Here is a 27,635-nt window from a genome sequence, read left to right on the forward strand (position 1 = left end):
GTGTTGTTATAGGTACTACAATTATTGGTATTTTCTATTATTGGAACCAGTAGACCTTGGTTTGAATCCTGGCTCTAGCAATTACTTTTTGTGGGACGTTGCTCGAACCATTTCATCACTCTGGCCCTCAGTTTTTTCATTAAATGGCATCTGGGCCATTCAGTTGGCCATTGAGCCAACTGAAACTTAGAGAGATTTTAACTTTCTCTGATTATCATTACACAGCTAATATTAGAGGCAAGATTCAAACCCAAATCTTCTTGACTATAAACCTGTATTCTTTGTATTCTACCATCTTTCTACTCTACTTTAATATCTCTCAACCTTGACATGACCCAGGAGAGTTTGCTGTGCAGCTATAAGAAGAAAGTAAAAGAGTCATGCTGGAGGCTGCTATTCTGACCGATTGAAAGAGGAGTTGGCAGGGGGTGGGGGTGGCAGCAGCTGGGTGGCTCAGTGGATTGAGAGCCAGGCCTAGAAACAGGAGATCCTAGGACCAAATCTGGCCTCAGACACTTCCTCGCTGTGTGACCCTGAGCAAGTCACTTGACCCCCATTGCCTACCCTTACCACTCTTCTGCCTTGGAACCAATATGATTCCAAGATGGAAGGAAAGGAAAGGAAAGGAAAGGAAAGGAAAGGAAAGGAAAGGAAAGGAAAGGAAAGGAAAAAGGAAAGGAAAGGAAAGGAAAGGAGAAAGGAAAGGAAAGGAAAGGAAAAGAAAGGAAAGGAAAGGAAAGGAGGGCAAAAAGAGAAAGCTGAATTCTACACACACTGGAAGGGAAGAGGTTGAACCAAAATGACCCCAGGAATCCTTTGTCTTGTGTGAATTTAATACAAATTATACCCCCCTTATCCCATTTGAAAACCCATTTTTGATGTGGCTCTCTGGCTCTCAGAAGAGGCTAGTCCCAAGTCCTACATGACTCCTCACATTCAGAAAACAATGCTCTGACCTGGAATGAGGTCAAGTCTGTCCAACTAGAGATGCAGAAGGAGTGACATCATTGACTTTATAAGAGATGGGACAGAGGAGGCATTGGCTTTCTTTTGAACTAGGAACTCTTTCCAACAGAGCATAGTAGCATGGTGAATTGGTAGACTGATTTCTAACAAGAGACCTAGAGAGATGAAGTGACTTGTTATTCACGCAGGTAGTTAATGGCATAGATGGGAGTAGAAACCAGGCATCTGGACTCGCAGCTCAATTATCTTTTCATCAAACCATGCTGCCTAATAGGGGAAGATAAGTATAGAGAAGACAAAAGGTTCCTCCCCCATACCTAAAGTTCTCTCCTTCTTTACCTTTACCTTCTGATTTTCCAGACTTCTTTCGATTCTATGTTAAATATCACCTTCTACAAGAAGTTTTCCCCCATCTTACTTAATGCTAATGCCCTCCCTCTGAGGCTACCTCCTATTTATTCTCTCTATATCATTTTGTACATAGTTGCTCGCATAATTCTCTACCATTAGAATGTCAGCTCCTTAAAGACAGGGGTGGTTATTACTGTTCTTTGTAGCATTAGCACATTGCCTGGAGCATATGAAAAACTCAGTAAATGCTTGTTGACAGACTGACTGACCCACAGGCTGAATTAAACTTTCGATCAATTTGAATAGCAAACTGTGAAGGGAGCACTGACTGTCTGTATCATTTTATTCTTACTAAATAATTTTTATCGTGTTTAACTTATGACAAAATTTCTAAAAGGTAGCTTAGCATTATCATTCCTTTTTTTAGCAAGTAAATAGCTTATGTTGGTTAATGCCAAGTGCCAATATCAGGATTGAGACTTTCTTTATATTTGGCCTTCTAGCCTTGGCCTCCCATTTGCAGAGTATTGACTTCTAGACTTAGTGAACTAGAAGGCCCATTGAAATCTTTCATTCCAGTCTCTACCTCCTAGCAAAAGTGAGCCTAAACTAACAACTCAGTTATCTACCTCCTATTCTTTGAGTCATTAATTGCAAGAAACACCACAGGTTCTTAGTTAATACTTGAATAAATCCTATTCTAATATTTTGTCAGATAACCTGAGTGCTCAAAGGTTCTGAGAGATTCTGCCAAATTGTAAAGGCTTCTGGGAATTACTGCCTCAGTTATTCAAGGACCAGCTTGGTTAGCACAGAGACACTAGGTGAATTCTTTTGGTCATGGCAATCCTCAAAACAATTTTGGGGGGCAGGGGAGGGAAGAAAACTTTTTAATGAGAAACGATCCAAAGTAACATGTGTATGTATGTATGTATTATTTCATTAGTGTAGATTTCCTGCTTGTTTGTCCTTTTCTAAGCACTTTTCCTCATAACTGATCAACATTTGATTTATATAACTATTTATCCCTGCTATCCATCCCACAGAGATTTTATCCTTGTCCCTTCTGAAGGATATTTCACAGCTTCTTTGATGGACTATTTCAGTTTTTAAGTACTTTCCTTTCTTTTCTCCTCTTTCTCTGCCCCTCTCTTGCTATATCCCCTACCCCCCAAATTTTTCCTTCCATATGCTAAGGTAATTTCCTCTTCTATTCTCTCTGAGAATGAAGACCTGGTAATAATGATTTTCCAAGAAAGTATTAAATCATCTTTTTGGTGGTTAAAATGACCATTTATTCCAAAAGAAAAAAAAAACTGTTGGAATCATCTTTCACTTCAGTGTATTTATGGTTTTATTTGGAATTTTTTGTTATATATGAGTTTTCTATTACAACAATGGCCAATATGGAATTGTGTTTTGCAAAGTAACAAAAAAATGAAAAAATAAAATAAAATGGCCATATGCTTTAGCCCAGAAATCCCACTGCTCGACACATATCCCAGGGTGATCAATGGTAAAAAGAAAATTCCTATATAAACTAAAATATCTCTAGGAGCACTTTTTTTGTAGAAGCAAAGAACTGGGAACAAAGTAGATACCAAATAATTGGAGAATGGCTAAACTATTTGTGACACATGAGTGGCCTCTAAGGTCTCATTCAGCTCTAAATGTTTGATCCTATGCTGGGCTTTTAAAAAGCTTTGAATATGATGAATGCTAAAAAGCATAGAAAGGCTTATGGAAAGTGGTTCAAAGACAAGTAAGCAGAACCAAGAAAACAATATCTATAACAACTACAACTATATAAATGGAAGGAAAAAGACAATTAAAACTGAATTATTTTAAATGATGACATACCTTGGCCCCAAAGAAAGGACTATAGCAATGTGCTTCTAGCTTCTTTGTAGACATGAGGAGACCATGAGCACGTAGGCTGCCTGTATACTGTTAGACATACCTCTCAGGATTGTTGTGAGGATAAAACGAGATAATGAGATAATATTTGTGAAGCACTTTGCAGACATTACAGCATTATATAGAAGCTAGCCATTATTATGTATGTTACCTGGCAGTAGATGTGCTGGTCACTTAGCTGAACTTTTTCTCTCATTTTTTAATTTATTTTTTATTATAAAAGATGACTCTAGAACAGAAAAAGGGGAGGAATTCATTGAGAAATGTAGGTGATGTAAAAACAAGAATCAACATTTTTTAAAAATAACTTCTTTCCTCTTTATATACTTCTAATCTCTTTATCTTTCCAAATGTGGAATCGTAGATTACAAATAAGTAAATTAAGCTCTGGAAATGGCATCATATGGTAAAGTTTGTGAAGTTGTTCTTGATTTTTCAGAAATGTAGATAGCAAACAAAGCCAAGGAAGCGACTGAATCGGAGGCTATCGCTGGCGCCATCTATAGATTCTTATAGTTTGCACATTCTTTATAATGTTCCCTTTCCCTCCTACAAAATGGTTGCTTTTGGAATTCTTATAATACTCCTGTCAGTGAAAACTGCTCCTTTTTTCCCCATCCTTTTCAAGCCTGTATTATAAATTCTCAGAAACTGGCACTTTGCTGAATTTTTCTTTTGAATGTCTAATTCATTAATTTGTATCCACCCCCTCTTTGTCTAAATTTAATCCTTTTCCAAAAGTGCTGCAAAGAAAAGGAACCATAATCATGCTTGATTGTTTCCATTTACCTACTTAGAATTATTCCCCAAAGCAATTGGCCAATTTTTTAAAAGTTATTTCTGATAGGAAATATTTTAACTCTCTGGTACTTTAGTGAATGCTGAAGTACAGATATTCCGGTGGTGCAATCATGTTTGGAGTCAATTAGACCTGAGTTCAATTTGCCTCAGCTACTCACTAGCCATATGACTGAGCAGCAAATTAGTTAACATTTATGGGCCTCAGTTTCCTCATTTATTAAATGAGAAGGTTGGGCTCAATGGCTTGTAAGGCCCTGTTTCGCTCTAAATATACCACCAATCTCAGTATCTTAGTGGGGTGTGTGTGTGTGTGTGTGTGTGTGTGTGTGTGTTTTAAATCTCTGAAGATGCCTAGAATATTAAAGAATTGGGATTTTCCCTAATGCCATGGTCTTGAATAAGCACATTTTCATTTTTTTTATTGCTGGAAGACCTTGATAATTATGTGGTATATCTCTTCCTCGTACTATGTTTTATGGCTTTAAAAGTTAGTAAAGTCACTTTTCTTTGTATTTTCTGTTTCTCCAATAAGACAGAAACTATCTTAAAAAGCAAGGATTGTATCTGCAAAGAGGATTCTCCCTCATTCTTAGCACTTCCAGCTCTGATCCCTTCCTCCCTTCAGTGACATATAGCCCTCAGTACTATTATGCAGCCTATCTTTCAGGCCACTGGGTATTTAAAAAGAAGGAAAGAGTAAAATGGTGATAATCAACTTTAAAATAACCTCAATTGGGTTTTAGACCACAGCTTCAGGGCTTCTGCCTGCCTACCACTGGATTCTGACTGCAGAGGGCGCTCAATAACATTGTTAATTGGCAAGAAAAAGAACCAGGAGGTGGAAGATAGAGACCTGGATGCTGGATGATAATAATGAGATCACTTTACTTTCTTTTTTTTTTTTAATTAAGTTCTAGATTTTTAAATGTGAGCATTGGTAGCTTTTTAATAGAACGAGCCATGTTTTCCATTTGGTCTCTTAAATCTACCAGGATCTAAAGGCAAGGAAAAATAAAAACACCATATAGCACATTATTAAAAGTCCATCTGGGTTTCAGTTAAGCTACAAGCAACTAAATTTTGAAACTTTCTCCTTATCTTTTCATTTAAGGTGAAATGAAGCTATTCTGTGGGTGTTGCCTAAATTGGGAAGGGAGGGAACAAATAGGAGCAGATTGTAATAATGATTTCCTTATATTTATGTTTATATACAAAATGTGCCCAGCAAAAAGGAGATACTATTATTATGAAGTAAACAATTCTCTTGACAACTAGGAGAACTCATGAGAAAACATTTCTGGGGCTCAGTAAATATTTTTGACAGTTCTTGTATCTGGACACTAAAGGGCAGTATAGCACTGGAAATGAAACCATAAAGAGCATCAGTTTTATCCCTGCAAAACTCACAGTTGGACTAAGAGTGTATTTTATTACCTCAGATATCACACATGATTTTTCCATTGGTTAATACCCCGATAGGGACAAATATCAGGATACACAGTCTTTGTTGCAGAACTTAACATTAAAATCCCTGCTTCCCATTCATGTTTGCCTGATAAGAAAAAGAAATTTAGATATAAATATCCATCAATTGGGTCCGGGATTGTCATTGTTAAAAAATATTCAATTGCTGTGCTATATGACAATTCCTTCTTAGATCTCATTTCTTTTATAACCAACGACCCTATGATTGATGTGGACAAATGGATTGGCATCAAGGGGAAACATTTAGTCATCTAGTTGCCAGGATTTCTGAAAGGAATTGTTGATTTTTCTGGCAGTATGAACAAGTGACTTGTATTGTTTTTATATTTATTATTGTTATTCTCAGAACAGAACTGAAAAATGCCTAGTATAGGCAGAGAGAGTTTTATATATTTGTATACATGAAATATCATAATTATATATTATAATTCTATTTTACATATGTAATATATGTATCTGACTAAAGTTCAACATTGTACTTATGTCAAACCAAATGAGATGATTGCTGTGAAACACTGTGTGAATCATGAAATACTATATATAAATGCCACTTATCATTAACATCATCTTTTAGAACAGTGTGTACCAGAACCAGAACTGTGTACTGTTCAATGCATATAGTCAGTTCTCAGTGTTTGTTGATAACATCTCCCAACATCTTTCTTTTCTGCTTTTTGTCAAATGATAACTATGCCAGTCTCTCATCCCTATCCATCTGGACCATTATAATGCCTTCCTAACACATCTTTATATCTCTACTCTCTCCTCACTCTTGTCCGACCTTCATACTGTTGCCAGACTTATTTTCCAGCACTTCACTCTTTTGCTTAAGAATCTCATTATTGCTTACCAAATAATGTTCAAACTCCTTAGTTTGGAGTTTTAACTGTCTACATTCTGGTGCCACGTATTGTTTCTATGCCACATTCTGTGATCTAGTTCAATTGAACCCTTTTGTCCCCAGATATGTCATATATTTTCTCCTGGGCCTTTGTTGAAATGAATTTCCCTGTCTGCAAAGACCTCTTTTCCTTTTGTACTAGTTGAATTCCTGCCTGCCTTATAATGACTGTCTCAAATGCCATTTTCCCCTTATATTCTCCCCTGATCTCCCTGGGTGGTGACAACTTCCCCTCAGACCTCATATAGCATTTTGTTTTATAATGTGTATCTGTCCTATAATATCATTCATTATGTGGTCAACGGATCTCATTTCTTGTTAAGTTCCATGAGGACTAGAACTGTCTTACCTACATTTATTTCTCCTCATGTGTACCGAATACATTGATTTGCACACTTCTTGTTGCCAAGTCACTTTTCAGTCAGGTCTGACTTTTTGTGACTCGACTTGAGCTTTTCTTGGCAGAGATACTGGAGTGGTTTGCCATTTCCTTCTTCAGCTTGTTTGACAGATGAAGAAACTGAGGCAAACAGGTTTAAATGATTTGCCTGGGATCACCCAGTCAGAAAGTGTCTGAGGCCAGATTTGAACTCAGAAAGATTTTTTCTTAACTCTAGGCCCACCACTTTATCTACTATGCCACTTAGTATATAATGGTGCCTTAGTAAATGCTTGTTGAATTCATTCTGACCTTTTGTTAAAGAATCCCTAAAATCAGTTTCCTTTTTCAATAAGTATACATTGGAGAAGCAGTATGGTATGTAGATAGTAAGCTGGCTTCAGAGTCAGGAGGACTTGGGTTCACATTCTAGCCACTAGACATCCTGGCTAGGTGACTTTGGGAAAATTTCTCAGTCTCTCAGTACCTCAGGCAAATTTCACAGATCATGAGTTGCAGCACAATTGCCCATCTCCATTGGTAGAAAGAATTTCCTCATCAGGAATTCTTTTTACCAATGAAGCCATAGGTCCAGACCAAAACTACAAAGAAGAAAAAATAAAGTAAGCAAGCAACTCTAGACTCAAAACTCACTTCAGAGAAAGAATTGAAGGGACTACCACAAAAATAAGGAGGACTGTTTAAATGAAAACATTTTGGGTCAGTGGACTGAGAGCCAGGCCTACACACAGGAGGTCATGGGTTTGAATGTGAACTCACACATTTCCTAGCTGTGTGACCCTGGGCAAGTCACTTAACCCCCATTGTCTAGCATTTACTGCTCTTCTGCCTTGGAACTAATACACAGTGCTGATTCTAAGATGGAAAGTGAAGGATTTTTTAAAAAATGTATCTACTCAACTTTAATTATGTTAGATCTTCAAACATAATGGAATAATATGATTGCTGAAAATGAAATTTCACAATAGCTGAATCATTTTAGTAACTCAATAGCCCTCAATGGTAAGAGCAAAGAAATAGAGCCAAGTATAGAATGCATTTGGAGATAGAGGCCTCCCTGTCCAAATGAGTAAATTACTTTTTGGCAGGAAGATGCAGCATATACATGCCAAGTTTTAACTGGAAGCAAATTATAATGACCAGGTTACTAATTGAGCAAAAAAGGGAGGCAGATGATAAATGTGGTCACCTGTCTAAACTGCTCACTGGTTTGTTTTTTTTTACAACCACATTGGAGGCTTGCTAAGGGGAAAAAAGGAATTCTTTCAGTGGGAAGAACATCTGATCACTGGATAGTGGGACTGTGCTCTTCAGATCCTGGAATTGTTAATATTAAAAAAGAAAAATGACATTTTCCTTTCCAGATCGTGGGACCAGGTGGACAATTTCTATAAGCCTCTCCCCATTATATATTCTATAAGCCTCTTTTTTGTAACATTCTACAGAAATGCATGATGAACATAACCTTTAAGCAGGGGAGAGCATAGTGATTCCGAGGCTGCAGGACCAAAGACACGTGGTATAGCTACGGGAGCTTTATAAAGTCTAAAACAAAGCCTTCCCTACAGAAACCCGTTCTTTTTTTCATTTGTAGAGGGCACTCTTGTAAAGGAAATGCCATTGAAAAAGGCACTGCTAGAAACCTCGAACAGCTTGGTGATGTAATTGTCACCATGGAGATCTCATTCCAACAGGAGGGAATGAATTCCATGTAGCTCTGCTTTAGAAATGTGTCAATAGCAGATGCCTTTATTGCCTTTGTCTGACTCTCCACCCTGGCAGAGAAACTTGAGCCGGAAGCAAAGGCGAGAGGAAGTACATATTTGTCAGTAGTGAATTTTTTTTTTTTTGTAAGCAGCTTAGTCTCTTGGGATAAATGTGTGTAGTGACTGATTAATGAAATAGGTAAGAATAAAGATTTTCACCAAAGACAATTAGGAAGATGAATATTCTTTCCCTGGGTCAGAGGAAAACATTCAACTTGCTTTTTCTTTAAATTTCACATTTAAGAAAAAGGTTCTTTCCATTTTATCTATTGTATTTGGTAAAGAAAGTGACTGGTGGTTGCAGTTTGTATTTTATATGAAACAATATAATATATATGGCATTGTACTAAGCCTGAACATCAGAGAAAACAAATCTGATAGTGGTTGTTTACTACTGATGGTATTCATATGACCTTCCAGGAAGTTTCTTACCTCTTTGCATCTCAGTTTTCCTCATCTATAAAATGGAGTTACTATACTAGATGAACTCCAATGTCCCTTTCATCTTTAAATCTGGTAATACTCTATGAAATACAGGGAATGGATTTTTATTGTCAAAATTCTAATTATCTTCGGATTTAGAAAGATTTGAAAGATAATAAAATGTAAGTGGGGGATAGCCTGATTTAGTGGAAATACAAATTTTGATTAGAGGAACTGGGTTCAAATTCCAGCTGGGCTACCATATTTTTGTGCTCTCCCGCAAGCCACTTGATCACTGTAGGCTTTAGCTTCTTCATTTATAAGTTTAGAAAGTTGACCTAGCTTGCTTCTCATGTCCTTTTGGCTCCAAATTTGTAATCCTGTGATCCTATGAAAATGGCATTAAAATTGAATTCACGTCAGCAAACATTTATTAAGCAACATAGTATAAGAGACACCTGGGTTCTAAAGATGGATGTTATAGTACACACATAAATTATGGGACAAATGAGGAAGCTTTTTTAAAAAGAAATTATTTAGGGTATCCTGGAAGGGATCCCAGGGTCTTGAAGGAAGATAAAAGATTCTGAGAAGAGGGGATAAGCAAAGAATATATTTCCAGCAGCTTATTAAGATGTATGGGTGCCAGGTACAGAGCATTGACTAAAGGAACGATTATTAGTTCGAATTTTTGAAAGAGAGTGATGTGAAATAAGACAAGAAAGGTAAGCAAGAGCCTAATTTTGGAGGCTCTTAAATGCTAGTCTAAGATTATATTTTAATCTTGTAGGTAGTTGGAAGCTACTGGAAGAATTTAAGTCATGAGAAAAGGCATACTAAAAATAAAGTTGTTAACTTGAGACTTCCTCAGTAACATTTCATGGTTTCCCACTTCCATTTGTAGTGTAGCACCATGTTTTCCAATTGGATGACCTTAGAGGATCCCAAGAATGCTGATGGAAACTGCTAAGTCGGTACCATTTCCTTTGAAATGGGTTAAGCAGTTTATAAACTGGATGCTACCATCATAAGGAAAAGGGACTTACAACCTACTTAACAACTCCATTTTGATAGATAGCTAATGGAAATTAGAGAAATGAACTTGATGATGGTACCTTCCTCCAAAGTACCTTATATCCAAATACAGGTAGGAACACCAGAGCCCTTGAAACTCTTCCATTCAAATCTCATGGAGAATTGTGATTGCCAGCTGAGATCTATCTCATCACCAATAGTGACACTGATCAAATCCCAACATGATTAGCTTAGAAGGACTGTCGAATCCATAGAATCATAGGATCATAGGTCCAGAGCCTAAAGGGACCTCAGATGCCATATGATACAACTCCATTTTGATAAGAAATTGTAGGCTTAGGGAAACTAAAGAATTTGCCCAAGATGACAGACAAGTAATAAACATAAAAGATGGTATTAGCAAAGCAACTACCTTTGTTTCAGATTCTGTTAAAAACTGAATCCTATTGCTGCCCTGTGCCCAAGAGGTATATTGTACTGTTAATTGTTTGTTTTTAATTTATCCAAAACAGACATTTAGTATGCAGTGAATCTGTAAACAGTTCCAAGTTTAGGTAGAAATCAGTGACAATTGTGTCAAAAGTAATATTTTCTACTTCTAAAACAGTAGCACCAGAAGATAAACATTATTATTATTGTCTTGCCAAAGCTCTGTGAGTATAGGAGGAATCCATATTAAGTATTTTTAGATTTTTTAAGCAGGTGGGCTGGTCATTTTTAGATTTACTTTTTTTTTAATTTTTGACCCAAAAAAATTTCCCATCCAAACATCTTGGAAGGCAATTTGGAGCTATGCGTGACTCTACTTAACCTTTTGACTCAATGCTATCACTACTAGGTTAGAAATAAAGGAGAAGGACCCCCAGATTCAAAAATAAAGTATGTTTTTGTGGTTGTAGCAAAATCCTGAAAACAAACAGGTTATACATATATTGAGAGATGACTGAATGAATAATATTATATGAGTTTAATGGAATATTATTGTGTCATAAGAAATAACAAAAGGGACAAAAATAAATGAAATCATGGAAAGCAGGACCAGAAGAACAACTCATATATTCAACTTTAATAATTTAAAGGAAAACTATTTTGAAAAGTTTAAAGAATTCTGATCATGGCAGTAATCACTCTTGACTTGATGGTGCAACATGTCTTCTACCTCCTTTCAGAGAGATGATAGACTAGAAATACAGAATGGAGTTTGCATTTTCAAACACATCAAAAGTGTGATTTTGTTTTTATTTAACTAGACTTATTGGTTATGATGGAGTATTTTTATTTCATTTGGGGGGGGTGTAATTGTTGGTGCAGTGAGTAGGCAGCAAAAGTGATTCAAAAAAAGAGGAAAAAAGTCAGTGAACTGTGAAATATTAACAAAATATCCAGAGAGAGAGAGAGCAGAAATAAGTTCAGAAAGGGTCAGAGACAAACATATCCATATTGGTATAATCGTGTTAAGTTCCATATATTCCTAAAAAACAAGGTATGTATAGCAGATTTACATTCTCATATACAATTCTTTTTTTATGTTCTTTGTATATGGAAACACTCATGTTTGTTGATTTTAATTAGCTTCATGGAAAAGAAATAAAGACCACTTCCTGACTATTGATTAGAAGGTTGATTGAGGCTGTAAAATGATAGGGCTCTGGTCACTTCAGATCTAGCAGAGAAGTCAGCTGTCTAAAGTATGATATATTGCCTGGCGAATTTTCATATAATCAGTTTGTCTTAACTGAGGTAATGCACAAAGCTATAATTCACTTGATTTCTATTCTTTACGCCATGATACCCTTCCTCTACCCCCTCCCCATTCCCCACTGCCTGCATGCTTCTGTCCAGACATTAATCAGTTAGTAAATATTACATGTCTGCTAGACACAGAGCACTGTTCTAGGCACTGTGGGGGAGAGAGGGGGAAGAGGGTTTCAAAGATATGTAATCCATGCACACTGATTCCATGAGAGGGGTGCGGAATGCGTTTACCCACTGAAGAGCACTCTGTATATGCAGAAACTTAGGAAAGGCTTCCTATAGAAGGTGAGATTTTAGTTAGGACATAAAGAAAGTCAGGGAAGTAAGTAACAGGAACAAAGGAGTGTTTCAGGGATAAGGAACAGCCAGAGAAATTGCCTGAAGGCCAGGACGCCAGTGTCACTGGACCAAAGAATATATGTCTGGCAGTAGGTCTAAGAAGACTGGAAAGTAGGAGGGAGCAAAGTTAGGAGGGACTTTGAATGCTAAATAGAGCAGTTTGTATTAGCTCCTGAAAGTAATAGAAAACCACTGGAGTTTATTGAGTAGAAGATGAACATGATAGGACTTGTGCTGTAGGAAAAGTCACTTTAGTGGCTGAATGGAAAATGAATTGGAGAGGGAAGAATTGAGGCAGGCTGGTAAAGTAATCTAGGCATGAGGTGATGAGGACCGACCTGCATTAGAGTGGCGGTAGTATCAGAGGAGAGAAGAAGGCATATTCTCAAGAGATGTCGCAAAGGTGAAATCAGCAGGTCTGGGCAACACCTCGATATGAAGGGTGAGAGATGGCGAGGAATCTAAGGTTTGTGAGCCTAAGGGACTGGAAGGATGGTGTTGCCCTCTAAGGTAATAGAGAAGGTAAGAGGTGTGATGGGTCTAGGAAGAAAAATGAGTTCTGTTTTGGATGCATTGAGTTTAAGATATCTACTGGACATCCAATTTGGAGTGTCTGAAAGACAACTGGAGATGCAAGTTGGGGATCAGCAGAGAAAATGGGGCAGGAAAGGAAGATTTGAAAATCATCAGCATAGAGAAGGTAATTAAATCATAGGAGTTGATGAGAACACCAAGTGAAGTAGTCTGGAAGGCTTAATGGAGGAGAAGAAATTTGAACTGGGTCTAGAAGAATGGAGAGAGTCTGAATATTTAGTATGTGTTTCTGTATTTGTTGAAGTGTATGTAGAAAGGGGAGGGGCATGAGTTGAGGGGTGTGTGTATTTGGGTAATAATCATTAGGCCAGTCAACTTGGAGGAGAGGTTTTGGAAAAAAGTTTGAATTGGAAAATCCAGAAAATATGGTTGGGAGAATAGGTTGCTTTGAGATTGTGGGTTGCCTGGAACTCCTGATAATGAGCTTGAATTTTATTCTGTAGAAAAAATGGGGAGACACTGGAATTTACTGAGCACTAGAATATTAAAATGAAAATTCTGTTGCAAGAATTATCAACTGGCAAGTATGCATTGGAAAGGAGAATTAGAAGACACATTAGGGCCTTGTACCAAGGGACCTTAGGGTAATAAGGATTGGATATAAGTTGTGAATATGAAAATGAATGGGAAAGATTAAATTCAAGATAGTGTCATTCGGGACTTGGTGATGGGGATAAAGTAGAACAGAGGAGAAGATTGTAATTTTTAAGTCTAAATATCTAAAAATGATGACTTCCTTTATGGATATAAGAATTCAAGAGAACTGGTTAATGCAAAGAAATTTAGATATGGTGATGGGGTATACAGATGGAAATATTGAGTAGGAAAATAGGCCTAGAGATTAAGAAGACAAGGAGCCTGGAAAGCAGCTTCAAGAACGTAATTAAAGCCCTGAAATCAGGCTTTTCTGATGGATAGAAGTTACCAAGGGAAGAATAAAAACCCCAGGAATAAACCTTGGCCAATGTCAACACACAAGAATGAAAGAAGAAAGAGAAGATATTCAAGGCAACCAAGACAGATGGGTTGGAAGACAAGGAGAAATTGAATGTATCCCTAAGATCAAGGGAAAAGAACATTTCAAGCACAAGAGTGAAATTTCTAAAGCAGGTCAACTTTTTAAGAGACAAGAAGCACTTTTACATTTTTTAAAATTGCTTTTCACACATACTTTCAAAGGTTTGCAGATAGATTTCATGGCAATTTAAAATATACTCATGTCTACATTTTTATTATTTTTCTTGTTGTCCTTGTGCCAAATAGAACTAGCTCCTTATGAGCTGGAGTTGATATTTGTGGGAGAGGTCTCTGGTAAATTACTAGTCTTGTCTCACTCTGTCCCTATACATACATATAATATGAGCTTTTTTCTTTTAAACAAATTTTGAATCACCTACATTTCCCACTTCCCAAAAAGCTTCCCTCCTGGAGAGCCTGTTCAATTTAACAAAGATTATATTTTTTAAATAAAAAACCCTGTTCTTCCATCTTAGAATCAATACTGTGTATTGGTTCCAAGACAGAAGACTGGTAAGGAATAAACAATAGGGGGCAAGTGACTTGCACAGGGTCACACAGCTAGGAAGTATATGAAGCTTTATTTGAACCCTGGACTTTCTGTCTCTAGTCCTGACTTTCTGTCCCCTGAGCCCAATCTGCCTCCATAGAAATTTTTCAAAAGAAATAAAAAGGAAGAGAAAACAACAACCACAGCAACACCACACACACACACACACACACACACACACACACACACACACACACACACACACACACACACAGTGTATAGAACTTTAGGGAGGTGAGACTAGGAAGAACTTCTAAAGTCAGCTCAGGTCTAGGTATTCAGTTCTTTCCATGCTAATAGAAAGCAAAGTCAAATGACAGCACAGAATCAGTAAAAGCATTTAATGGGAACATAAATAGAAACATAAAACAATGGAAACAATCTCAGCACCCACTTTTAATTCTTTCCAGCATAGCCCCGGAAGGAAGCTTCCCCCTTCCCAGATTCATGCCTGTGACTAGGGAAACAGGGTAAAGTCTCTGTAGCCTAGCTGCCTAGGACACTCCTCCATGGAGCCCAGATGCCTACCTTGTGAGTCAGGATTTAGAGATCGTCATTTACTCCCACTTGCTCTTAGCCACCCACTAATGTTAGCTCCCAGGCATCACTCCACCCCCAAGAGCCTCCCTCCACAGCTTCTATCTCACACTGGCAGACTCGACCAGTTTTTGCACCTTTCCTGGCTTACAACATGCTCCTTATGGTTTGGCCCACAGCCTACTTCTCCCTAGAGCATCCTGACCTCCATGCCTACATGGCTTGTTGCCCTGTCCACCAGATGGCTAAAATTCTCCTCCCTCTTTCCTCCATCTTCCCATTGTAGCATTCGCAGTCCTTTCAGTTCTACATCTCAGGAAAAATCCTAGTCTACCTACTGTCAGGGCAGATTTTTAGAGGCCTCGTGAGAAATGTAACTCCCATTTGGACAGACTAGTATTTGTATTATTGTAGATATTCAATTCTTCCATGCAAATAGTAGCCAAAGACATACTAGGAAGGAATTACGTTTGCCCTAATCTAGCCCTTTTACATTCATGTTATAGAATTCCATACAATATACCAAAGAATAATGATTTTTTTCTAGAAGATCCTGACTATAGTGCACATTGCATGAACTAGGAACTTGAAAGAGGGCAAAGATGATCTCCTATAACCTTTAGCTCATTATTATCAAGCATTAATTAGATGATCCACCATGGAAGGCAGAGAGTTCCTGGATCTAAGAAAGAGATGAGGGATGAGGTAGAAGAAGATCTAAGTAGGAAGGAAATGGAAGAATATCAGTAGCGAGCTTTGGAGGGACTAGGAAAGAACTGCCAAATAGCAGTAACTAAATAGGCTTTAGAAAATAATATGAGAAGTAATTGGGGCAGAGAGGAACAAGAACTCTAAGCCTGAACCCAATGCCAAGGCTAGGGCATCAATTCTTTGTCTTTAATAAGCTTTTGATTGCTGAACCCTTAGAGGCTACATCTAGTTTTTCTTTTTTTTTAATTTTTTTATTCAGAATATTTTCCCATGGTTACATGATTCATGTTCTTTCCCTCTCCCCCACACTCCTCTCCTCCCCATATGTGACACCACTGATCAAGACCCATTTCCATATTATTGATAGTTGCACTAGGGTGATCATTTAGCATCTACATCCCCAAAAATATCCCCATCAAATCAGTGTTCAAGCAGTTGTTTTTCTTCTGTGTTTCTACTCCCACAGTTCTTCCTCTTAATGTGGATAGTTTTCTTTCTCATAAGTCAGCATTGTTCTTATGCTGCTAGTAGAGAAGTCCGTTATGTTCAATTGTACCACAGTATATCAGTCTCTGTATACAATGTTCTCCTGGTTCTGCTCCTTTCACTCTGCATCAATTCCTGGAGGTCATTCCAGTTCACATGGAATTCCTCCAGTTCATTATTCCTTTGAGTACAATAGTATTCCATCACCAACAGATACCACAATTTGTTCAGCCATTCCCCAATTGAAGGACATTCCTTCATTTTCCAATTTTTTGCCACCACAAAGAGCACAGCTATAAATATTTTTGGACAAGTCTTTTCCCCTATTATTTCTTTGGGGTATAAACCCAACAGTGATATGGCTGGATCAAAGGGCAGACAGGCTTTTATAGCCCTTTGAGCATAGTTCCAAATTGCCATCCAGAATGGTTGGATCAGTTCACAACTCCACCAGCAATGCATTAATGTCCCAATTTTGACACATCCCCTCCAACATTCACCACTTTCCTTTGCTGTCATGTTAGCTAATCATCTAATTTTTTTTATATCTCTGTAGTACCTAGTAAATGTAATGCACTTAGTAAATGCTCAGCAAATATTATCTGTCACCTGGTGGGTCAACAATGTCATTAACCCTGGGGAGATCAAGAAGGATCAGTAACTGAATCTGGCCACATAGAAATAATTCTTGAACTTCCAGATTAGTGCAATACAGTAAAACATCATAATACAATAAAATTGTTTAATAAGTACCCACTGTATGTAGAAAGTTTGGGGGAGATACATAGCTTAGGTAAGACACAAATATCAGCCTGGTAAGGAACTAAGGCAACCCAGATAGTTATTATAAATATATTAGCACTACAGAACAATGTGCTTTGTACTGTGGATGGGTAAGTAGGTACAGAAGCCTTTGAGAAAAGTTAGCAAATGGGAATAATTTGGAAGGACCTTTCCCCTGAAGGCATTCTCTTTTCCCTGCAAGTTTGAGTTTAGAACTTTAAAGCACTCAAGAGATATTTTGGTGCTACATTTAAAGTCCCAGCTGCTACATCTAATTCAAAAAAAAGTGTGATTGGTGACAAGATGATGAGGGCCTGATTTCCCAGAGCTAGCGTCTTCTATCTTGCTACTCCTTCTAACCCCCAAATAAATATACAAGCCTTTCCTGTGCCTAGACATGAGGATTTCTAGTTCTCTTTTTCACTATTGGCTCCAGACACACTCAAGCTCCAAGCTGTCCTTTCTGTTTTTACTGAGCAGTTCACACTGGCTAATTCATTGTGAAAGTTGTTGAATCAAATTGATGTTCAGAGGAGAGCTTAAGCCTATCCAGCCTTCTATGTAGTCCTTTGGTTAAATAATTATCCATCTCCATCAATTTTCTTCATTTTTTTTGCCATTTCAGACTTTCCAAACTCTACCAAAACTTCTAAACTACCTTCCCCCACCAAAAAAAAAATAGTCCAAGTTGCCCACCTAGCATATACACTAGTTGTCAAAAACTGAGATGTCTGGCCACCTTATCCAAATTAAAATCTTTCCTCTTCACATCGGAGAGCCCCCTTCTGCTCAAACCTGACATCTTTCCTCTTCTTTCCCCAACAGCCCCCCATGCCTCTAAGGGCTTCTTGCACCTGACACCGAAGAAGCTGACATTTCATTAAAATGATAGGTCAGGTACCCAATCATTCCACAGAATCACTAATGGCCCAGAAGTATTCTTTACCAAATAGCACATTTTATTTTAAAAATAATAATTTGCCAATGCAGCATTTTGGGAAAATGTCAGACTTAATCAGCATTAGACATGATATAGGAATTCAAAGGTAGAATACATAATAATCTTACTTAAAGTACAACTCCTTGGATTGACTGCCCAATGGACAGTAGCTGCAATATAGGATTTCTCAAACAGAATTTGAGTCATCCACATCAGCAAAGAAGCATCAATTAAGGTGCAGAAAATAGTCCCAACTAAGCACTACAAATGAAATAGAACTCATTAAAATAACAAGCTTCTGATTACCCATAACCATCCACTGGTGTTTCTTAGATAACCAAACAGTGACTTAAGAAAAGTTCTTAACCTTTATTGTCAATAAAACACTTTATATATGCTATGTCACTTGATTTGAAGAGGCTTTATAGCCAACCAGTGCATTATTTGATTGAATGGGATTCAGGGAAGAACTGATGATTGAGATGCACAGATAATTCTTAAAGCTAGGCTTAGCCATGTTTTTAAAACTTTTACTAGAACAAGTCTTTTTCTAGAGCAAATAATTTGGGAATTAGTTAATCCCTAACAATAACCAATTTAGCAAATGTGTTTTGTTTCCCAAATGTGAAAAAGAAGCAAAGGTCAAGAGGGTTTCTAGATAACTCACGAACGAATAAACTTATGTCAACATTTGAGAGGTAGATAAGATTTGTTTTGGATCTCAAAATGACATCATCCCACATCATTGCTCTGGAAAATGACAGTCTTCAGATTTATATGTATATATAGATTTCTGCATTACTGTTAGTTTCTTTTTATAATAGTTAATGTATACGGTGCTTTAAAGTTTAAAAGTGGCTTTGCACACATCATTTTATGGGATATTCACTATGTCCCTTTGGGGAATGTACTAGGGGTCTATCATCACCATTTTGCTGACTTTATTCACTTATGGTCATATCTATAATCAGGGTCAGAATTTGAACTCGGCCCTTTCCTGCCTCTGAGTCCAGAATTTTTTCACTATACTATACTTTTATAATATGATTCTTGGGCTGGTCAAATCCTTCTTTTCCATTTTTCTGAATCTTATAAGAATTAAAGCCAATATACCCCACAGAGAACAAAGAGAGAAGAAATGTACAAGAATATTTGTAGCAATGATTTTTGTAATGGCAAAGAACTGAAAACCAAAAGAGGGTATCTATGAGTTGGGAAATTGCTGAAAAAGTTATATGTTAATGTAATGAAATAAAGGGTGTCTCAAAAGTAGTATAGTTTTAATTTTATCAACTTATTAGTATAATTTTAATTTATAAAAAATTATCAAAGCTTTGAACTTTACTAAGATCTATTTATTTATGTATTATGGTGCCTTAAGAAATGACTAAAAAAAGGAATAGTTTCAGAGAAACCTAGGATAAGATGTATGAACTGATGCAGAGTGAAGTGAACAGACAATATTGTAAAGAAAAGCAACTTGGATAAATTTAAGAACAGTGTTCACTCCAATAACTAGCCATGATGTAAGAAGACCAAAGATGAAGTATGCCACCCACCTCCTACCAGAGGTGACAGAGTGACAGACTCAAGGTACTGAGTGAGTTCCACATTCTCAGACATTGAGAGTACGATAATTTATTTTATTTGACTACACATATGTGTTGCAAGGGTATTGTTTTTCATTACCTTAATTTGGGGAGGGAAAGTTAGAAGAGACAATAGGACAGTGATATGATTACCACCCCCATAAAAAGAAAGTAAGAAAAAGAGAGTCATTGAAGTTTTAAAAATACACCAAAGAAAACAGAAAAAAGGCCAGAACAAAATACAAATAAACAGGACAGCTTTGAAAGTTTCAAGTTGAATTTATTATTTACATAAAAGAAAAAAAGCAAAATGGATGTTAGAGATTATCTCAATTGTATTCAGCCCTCTTTTCTTTTAAACTTTGTGTATTGAAATGCTCATTTTATTTGGTTCAAAAATTCAGAAGGAAAAAAATTGTTTTCACTAAAGAAAATTAAACTACATAAACATAAACCAGCCAAACTCTTCTTTGTTGTTCTTAAATTTTCAGGAACTTCCATTTACATTACAACTTGTTCCAGTTATTAAAAACCATTTCTGTCAAGAAAATTTTCCTTACATTTGATTTGTATTTTTTCTTGGGGTAATTTAATTTCTTTGTTCAATTTTCTTCTCAATGAAGATGGAGAAAAACTGGTTAAAGCCTCCTTAGAAACTTGTATTAAAATCAATTTTGGACATTTATGCTTAGCATAAAATAAATACAAAGTTGGCTTGGAGCTAGTTAGAATTTGGTTTTTAAAATTTTAAAATGTAAGATGTTTTCTCATCCACAAAATGAGTGAATTTAACTATCCTCAATATCTCCTAAGACTCATTATTTCTAGATTCAGGATATTATCTTCTAATGGTTATGTTGAAAAGCATATTCTTTGTAGAAAATGGCATTTCTTTTTTCATAAATAAACCATCTTCACATTAGTAACTATGAAAATGTACCTTAATTGAATCAATATGTATGATTTAATTGTTTATTGATTATTAAAGTGTTTTCAAAATCTATAAATATTTTTGGGAATATTTTGAACAGTTGCTTATGATCTTTATACTATAAGATGCAGAGCAATACTTTGGTTCCTTCTACTTCCAATTAAGCCTCTCATGCTCTTCCCATATTGCCATCAAGTCAGTGCCTCTAAGTGCCTCCTTCCTCAAGAAGGAACAAATGTATAAAACTTTGAATGTATACTATAGGTAAAGCTACAACAGAAGGAATCACCACAACTTGAAAATTTATCACCCAATAAAGGCTTGGCTGCCTAACAAAGAGGAAAATGATCTTAAATCAGGAAACATGGTACAGTGGAAAGAGCATTGGAGCAAAAGGATCTGGGTTCAAATCCTGCCTCTCATTCTTTACTACCTCGATCAACTTGAAAAAAATCCCTTAAACTCCTTGACCCATGGCTTCCTTCATCTTTAAAATGAGAGGGTTCCAGCTCTAAAGTTACAAACCTGTAATTCTAAAGGGGTCATCAGCCTGATAACTGAAGGCATTCATTGATAATGCATAAAAAGATGACCTTGAGAGATAACAAGAAGAGAACTAACACTATTTATATCGTAGGGAATATAATTATTATACATAATCTCTACAGACAGTGGTATCTCATTTTTGAACTGTGTGACCTTGGAATATAGAGGTGAAAGGGACCATTTGTTGTTGTTGTTCAGGTACCTCAGTCGTGCCCGACTCTTCGTGACCCCATTTGGAGTTTTCTTGCCAAAACTACTTGAGTTTTTTTTTCATTCTCCAGATAATTGTACAGATGAGGAAACTGAGGCAAACAGGGTTAAGCAACTTGTTCAGGGTAATATATAAGTATCTGAGGCCAGATTTTAGTTCATGTCTTCTTGACTCTAGGACTGACTGCTACTCTATCCATTAAGCCGAATAAGGGAAAGGACCTTAGAGATCATTTATTCCAGGTCTCTCATTTTACAGGTGAATAAAAAATGGAGGTCCACCAGGTCAAAGTGACTTAAGATTACAAAGGGCATGTGAACCCAGATCCTCTGACTCCAAATCAATGAATAGAAATTTATTAATCATCTGTTGTGTGCCAAGTGTTATGCTAGCTGCTGGTGATAAAAAGAGAATAATGATGAAGTCCTTGTCCACAAAGAACTTTCAATTCTATTATGTGAAATGAAATTATTATTATTATTATTTTTTAAACCCTTACCTTCCGTCTTGGAGTCAATACTGTGTACTGGCTCCAAGGCAGAAGAGTGGTAAGGGTAGGCAATGAGGGTCAAGTGACTTGCCCAGGGTCACACAGCTGGGAAGTGTCTGAGGCCAGATTTGAACCTAGGACCTCCCGTCTCTAGGCCTGGCTCTCAATCCACTGAGCTACCCAGCTGCCCCCGAAATGAAATTATTTTTATCTAACTGTAACTATTTCCCCTAAATGAGTTACCCATCTCTAACTTTTTGAAACCTTTGGAATGAATTTTCTCCTAGATATTTGTTCCTCAACTAAGAGCATTTATAAGAATTTCTCAGAAGGATAGTAACGATGAGCCTGAAAGATTTAAGTTAGAACTTATATTTTTTAGAATGTCTTAATTTAAAAGAAAAAAAAACAAATATCCAATGATTAATTTTAAAACGTTAAAGAAAAAAATATACACTAGGAGTTGTTTTCTGTTAAAATTGGTCTCAATCGGTGGGTCTACAATATTTGTGGTCAAAATATCTAGTGTATTTTTCCATTAAAAATGTCTTGAAGCTGGTAACATGATCTGTCTATGCTATTCCTCTTAAAAGGTGTTTTCCCCCCAAAATGGAGATGTTCCATAAGGTAGACGTGCTAGTACCAAAGGAGTTATCCATAGTGATCTGATCATCATGTGGATACTATTGAATAAACCATGAAAAAAAAATGTTGCTGAAACCATATGCTGACTTTTTACTGCTATCAAGGAGTATTACATTTAAAAGAGTGAAAGGAAACTCATTCCCCACATGTTGCATCTACTCCATTATGAAAACAAAGGGCTCTTACCTCATAGCCTATTGATACATCAAGTAATAAATGTGACAGTTACTGGTTCTATAGCCCTTATTCACCTCTTCCTGCAGAACTGAAACGTAACATGTTCCTTACTCGTAACAGATGGTTTAAACACTCTTTTGAAATTTCTTTGCAGAGGAATCCCTGTTGATTTCATTAAAAGTGGAAAGGTTTTATGCAGATGTAGACTTACAGGGATTTATTGTTATAATTATTATTATGAGTGATCCCATGCTGAGTGCCATGCTTTTTTCTTGTAGGTGATGTGCCTTCAGGATTTTTTTGGTGACGATGACATTTTTATTGCATGTGGACCAGAGAAGTTCCGTTACCAGGATGATTTCTTGCTAGATGAAAGTGGTAAGAAAAGAAAAAAAAAGTTCAAAACGGAGGGAAATTTGAGGCAGCTTTCCCAAATGTGCTGTGCTGGGCCAAGATTATGTCAACTCCAAAGCCTACCAAAATCAGTTTCAGATCCAAGACCAGCATGTCTTTTCCATCACTCTAATTTCTTTGATTTTTGATATAGAAAACAGATGAAAGGACTGGAAAATTTACAATGAAGTTAAAATGTTTAAAAGAATAAATGATTATTGGCTAATTCATATGAACTTCATAATAACTAAATTAATAATTATAGGAATGGTTATTACATTTCTAATTATATGATCTTTTCAATAAAGTTTAAATTTTGTGGAATTCATGATCACAAAACTACTGAATATATTTTCTTGGCTCAGCTTAGCCTCAATCAAATTCTGCATCAGCAAAACTGGTTGGTTGTTTTATTCTCTTTATTCCACTAAATATCGGAGTCTGTGTTTTGTTAGTCCCCTCTAGCTAGCATTAAAAGACAGAGATATGTCCCACACAAACAGAAACTGAACATTAAAACCAGCTAGCCATGGTAATTGTTGGTGAAAATGGAGGGTCATGGGGAGGGTATGCCTAAAAAGATGAATAGGGAAGATTGTATCTGTTTTTAGTATGAATTGCTGATGATAAAATTGGTCTCAGAAACATACCTATCTAACAGGAGAGGCCATTGGGCAGGACCAAGAAAGACTTTTCTTGGTAGTTTTGTTTATAATTTAATTAATGGTTACCATATTCCCATCAGGAAGGAATTAAATATCCACTCATAGTTAGGATTCCCTTTTGTTGAGTTTGCTTTTGAAGTAAAATGAGTGGGTACCTTTTTTTTCCCTTTAGGTGAACTCAAAAACAAATTTGGTGACCTATGTATGATAGAGTAGATGGAAAACGTCTGAATGCTACATCAGTAATGGAAGAGGTTGAGGTGAGGGGGGTGGGAGGTGGAAATGCCAGGAATGTAGCTTAAGAAGTTCTTTCTCTCTCACCAGAATTTGTCTTACATGTGTTTGCAGCCTAAGTGCACATTTCAGAGATTTAAACCTAATACAATTGTTTCATCGTTTACAAATAAGTTAATATTGGTTGGAAGGAAAGAACATAAGAAGGCTGGCTCCCAGGTTTTTTTTACAATAACAAAATGACTGTGAAAACTATAAATACCCAATAGTATATGCAGTTGGTTCATTTAAACAAGCCACAACAAATGGTTATAGTTCCTAGGATAAATAATTTTCATTCCCACCATTATCTGTAATGAAAGTTGCCCTTTAGGGTGAAAATTTCCATAAAGAGTAAGCACAGTCTGCATCTAGAGAAGTGTCTTTTCCCCTTAGGAATGAGAATGGGCTTCTCAGTTCATGTGGTACAAAAGGACATTGAATTAAAATATATGTGAGGTAATAGCTGGGCTTTGAGGAAGGCCGCTCTGCCTTTCATTTTAAAGATTATTTCTTCTGATGGACTGGACTAAAAGAGACCCGATATATCCCTGAAAGATAGGTTATGTCTGTGACTTGTTAGAACCAAACTCAGCCTGGAGTATAATTCAGACTGAAATCATAGCCATTTAGTTTTTAGTTGTTGCTTCTCACCCACCTTGCAATAATATATCAGTTTTAATGCCTCAGTGATATAGCCCACAGTTTTAGCCACTTTTCTTTATCTCTCTATCCATCCATCCATCCATCCATCCATCCATCCATCCACACACACACATACTCACCATTCTACTTACCCTTCCAAATATTCCCCTGATTGATTGTCTCTGATGATGTGCCAAATCATGCAAATGACATGCACAGGTATGCCTCTGCTTGTTTGAAGCAGAACGGGAAGACTTGGTGATAAATATGCCAAAATCCATTCTGATTTCTCCATGTTGACACTTTACCCATTAAAATGAACGGAAGAGAATGCCAAATAAATAGCATATAAATTCAAGGCAGAAAACTACATATATAGAAAGTCATTGCCATTTTGATCGCTTTTTTGGTAAGGGAGGCTGGTATGACAGAACTCAAGATGGTCAAATATAAGCTATTGGAACAAAATAAAATAATCCAAGAAAAATTCATTTATTTAGATTGGGTTGATATTTAGCTACACTGTACTTGGTATCATGTATGTAAAATGCCTCCCTTCCAGAAGTTTCAAATCTAGGAAAGGGCAAACCTAGATGAACATTCACACTCATACATACACACATACCATCTTTCTTTATGGTTTGACTCCCATTAAAGGACCTTTGTCTACTATGTTCTGGTTTTCCTTTTGCATTCTTTTGTCACTCTCTATACATTGCCAAGCAATTGTAAGATGGGAAATCTTCTTAGTGATAATGCCACAAAATAGCTAAAATGTATCAATAGGAAAGAAGCCTCCATTTAATTGAATTTATCCTGAGACTGAGCCCCATTTTGTTAACTCTGATTTCAGTTCTATAGCACGTTCTTATATTAATGTACTAAAATTTGAACCTGGTTCCCTAAGTGCTGGGAGCATGGTTTTGCCCAGATTAGTGGCCCTTGCTAAATGATATTTGTGCATTTAGGCTTCATTTGCCTTGTTTCCACAGTAGCTTCCTAAAAGGAGTCTCAATAGGGGGTGTGGGCATCTTTCAAATTAATATCCCCCCCCCTGCTCAGAACCACACTCAATTTAATGGCACCAAGATATGGCCTTTTGTAATAGCAGCAGTACTTTTATTTTATCTTTCAAAATTAATCCAACTCGCAGCATGTTCAGGATTAGCAATAATATATCCCCCTAATTACTGCTGTGGAAACTCATGGCAGACAGTCCTTAAGGTCTTCCTGGTGGGGAGTTTTGCCATTAGATATGTATATTTAATGTGGCTACAATGGGCCAGAAGCACATTGGAAACAACAAGAAGACTCCCCCTGCCTCTGAGTTTTTACAGAGATCTTCTTTTTCTACTTTAAAATATAAATTATTTTAGTGTTCTCACATCAGTCAGCAAATGTTTCACATCTACCGAATAGTTGGCACAATGCTAGGGAAAGAAAGGCAGAGACAAAGAGACCGACATGTTCTTTGCCCACTCGACCAACTGTCTAATTTTAAGTGATGAGATAGACAGCATGAGGAGAATGCTAGAGGAGAGAGGATGATGATAATGATCATGCTTGTGTTGATGATGAAGTGGCAACCTTGGGAATTGTCACCATTAGCAAGTGCCAGATTTTAGATGAGAAACGTCCACTTGGCCACCAAGGACCTGCAAATGGCTATGTAGTGATGTGCTATTTTTTTAAACCAATTGGTTCCAAGGCAGAAGAGTGGTAAGAGCTAGGCAATGGGGTTAAGTGACTTGCCCAGGGTCACACAGCTAGTCTTAGGCCAGTTTGAACCTAGGACGTCCCATCTCTAGGCCTGGCTCTCAATCCACTGAGCAATCCAGCTGCCCCTTATGTAGTGATGTTCTGTAACATAATTCCCCACTTCTTACTACCTACCCCAGATCAACTTGAAAGTCATTATTTGCCCCCTCTTTAACTTCCTTCAGTTATCTCCTCACTCTTCTGACTAGACCACTCATGAATGCAACTTTTTCTCCTTTTTTTAAAATTTTCCCTTGTTTCCCTGAGTATTTCTTAAAAGATTATCTTCTCCTCAATAAAAAAGAGGAAGATAATTTATTGATACTTTCAGAGTACAAATTAAGCAGGTCAAAAAATTTTTTTCAGAAATATTTGGAAAATAAAAGTGACTTCCAAAGCAATAATTAAAACTGACCCAAAATATGTATACACCAATGGAATTTTTGAAAGTGAGAGCTAGTATTTAATTTATAGACAGTACCTGTGGAACAGTTAAAGCCCAAAATTGGAAACAAAGTACCTTCTATGGGTGACATCTGTTTGAATTCGACCAGCAATATATTGATATGGTAGCACAGATGACTGAATTGTGGAGATACGTTTCAATAGAATGTTTTGTGATAATGATTCAGGATCAGGCCACTGTCATAAGAAACTCTAGGTTACTTTAAGGAAAGGAAGGTTATCCTTAAGGAGATCAGGCTTTACTAGTCAATAAAAATTATTCAGAAAGTGGTAGAAGTTGTACAGTATGTAATTGCAGAGTATAAAAATTTTGCTTCCAATGGGTATCTAGAATGGCAAGAATTATACAACAAGAAGCTTGCTATACTTTATAAATGGCCATGACAACTCCCCATGCTGCAAGTTTTAAAACTCCAAAATGTCTTTGATGATTTAACAAATAAACTGTGCTGGAAATGTAGCATCAACACAGGCAGAATAGTTGCCAATCACTTCCCCCTCACAATACTGATCCATAAAAACTTAAGAGCAAAGTTTTTAATAGGTATTACCACTGAACTTTTAATCTCCAAACCACATAGAATGAAAAGCTTTCAGGATAAAGACAGTGAAAGAACCTTCATCTTTATTAGCCAATCTCTTGATATTTTCTTTTTTTACATGCATAATTTTATTTATTTTTTAATTATATTTTTATTTTTATTTTGAATATTTTCCCATAGTTACATGTTTCATGTTCTTCCCCCCCCAAAACTCCCCTAACCCCCCTTAGCCGATGCACAATTCCACTGGGTTTTACATGTATCATTAATTAAGCCCTAATTCCATATTATTGATAGTTGGGCTAGAATTATCGTTTCGTGTCTTCATCCCCAATAATATCACCATCAGCCCATTTGAAATTTTCTATTGAGTAGAAAGGCACACACTTAAAATTTTCATCTTGTGGGTTCAGATTGCACTATGCAACTGATTTCATCTGGTAGCTGCTTCACTACATTTATGCAGATGTAGCTGCTGACTACATGAGTTTTAAGTTCCTTAATTAACAGAACATTTGAAGTCAAAGTGATTATACCTCCTTTGCCTA

The 27,635-nt window shown here is 36.7% G+C and overlaps 1 protein-coding gene across 8 annotated transcripts in view; it reads left to right on the forward strand.

The window, feature by feature from the left end:
• Positions 1 to 27,635, forward strand: part of DCLK1 (doublecortin like kinase 1) — a 400,305-nt gene that overhangs the window by 183,026 nt on the left and 189,644 nt on the right. For all 8 annotated transcript variants that reach the window (XM_044666088.1, XM_044666090.1, XM_044666091.1 and 5 more), the window contains exon 3: positions 22,625 to 22,724. In XM_044666088.1, the coding sequence (XP_044522023.1) occupies positions 22,625 to 22,724 (100 nt within the window). The remainder of the gene's footprint in view (positions 1 to 22,624; positions 22,725 to 27,635) is intronic.

This window comes from Gracilinanus agilis, chromosome 3 (genome assembly GCF_016433145.1).
Source record: "Gracilinanus agilis isolate LMUSP501 chromosome 3, AgileGrace, whole genome shotgun sequence".
Lineage (NCBI taxonomy): Eukaryota > Metazoa > Chordata > Mammalia > Didelphimorphia > Didelphidae > Gracilinanus > Gracilinanus agilis.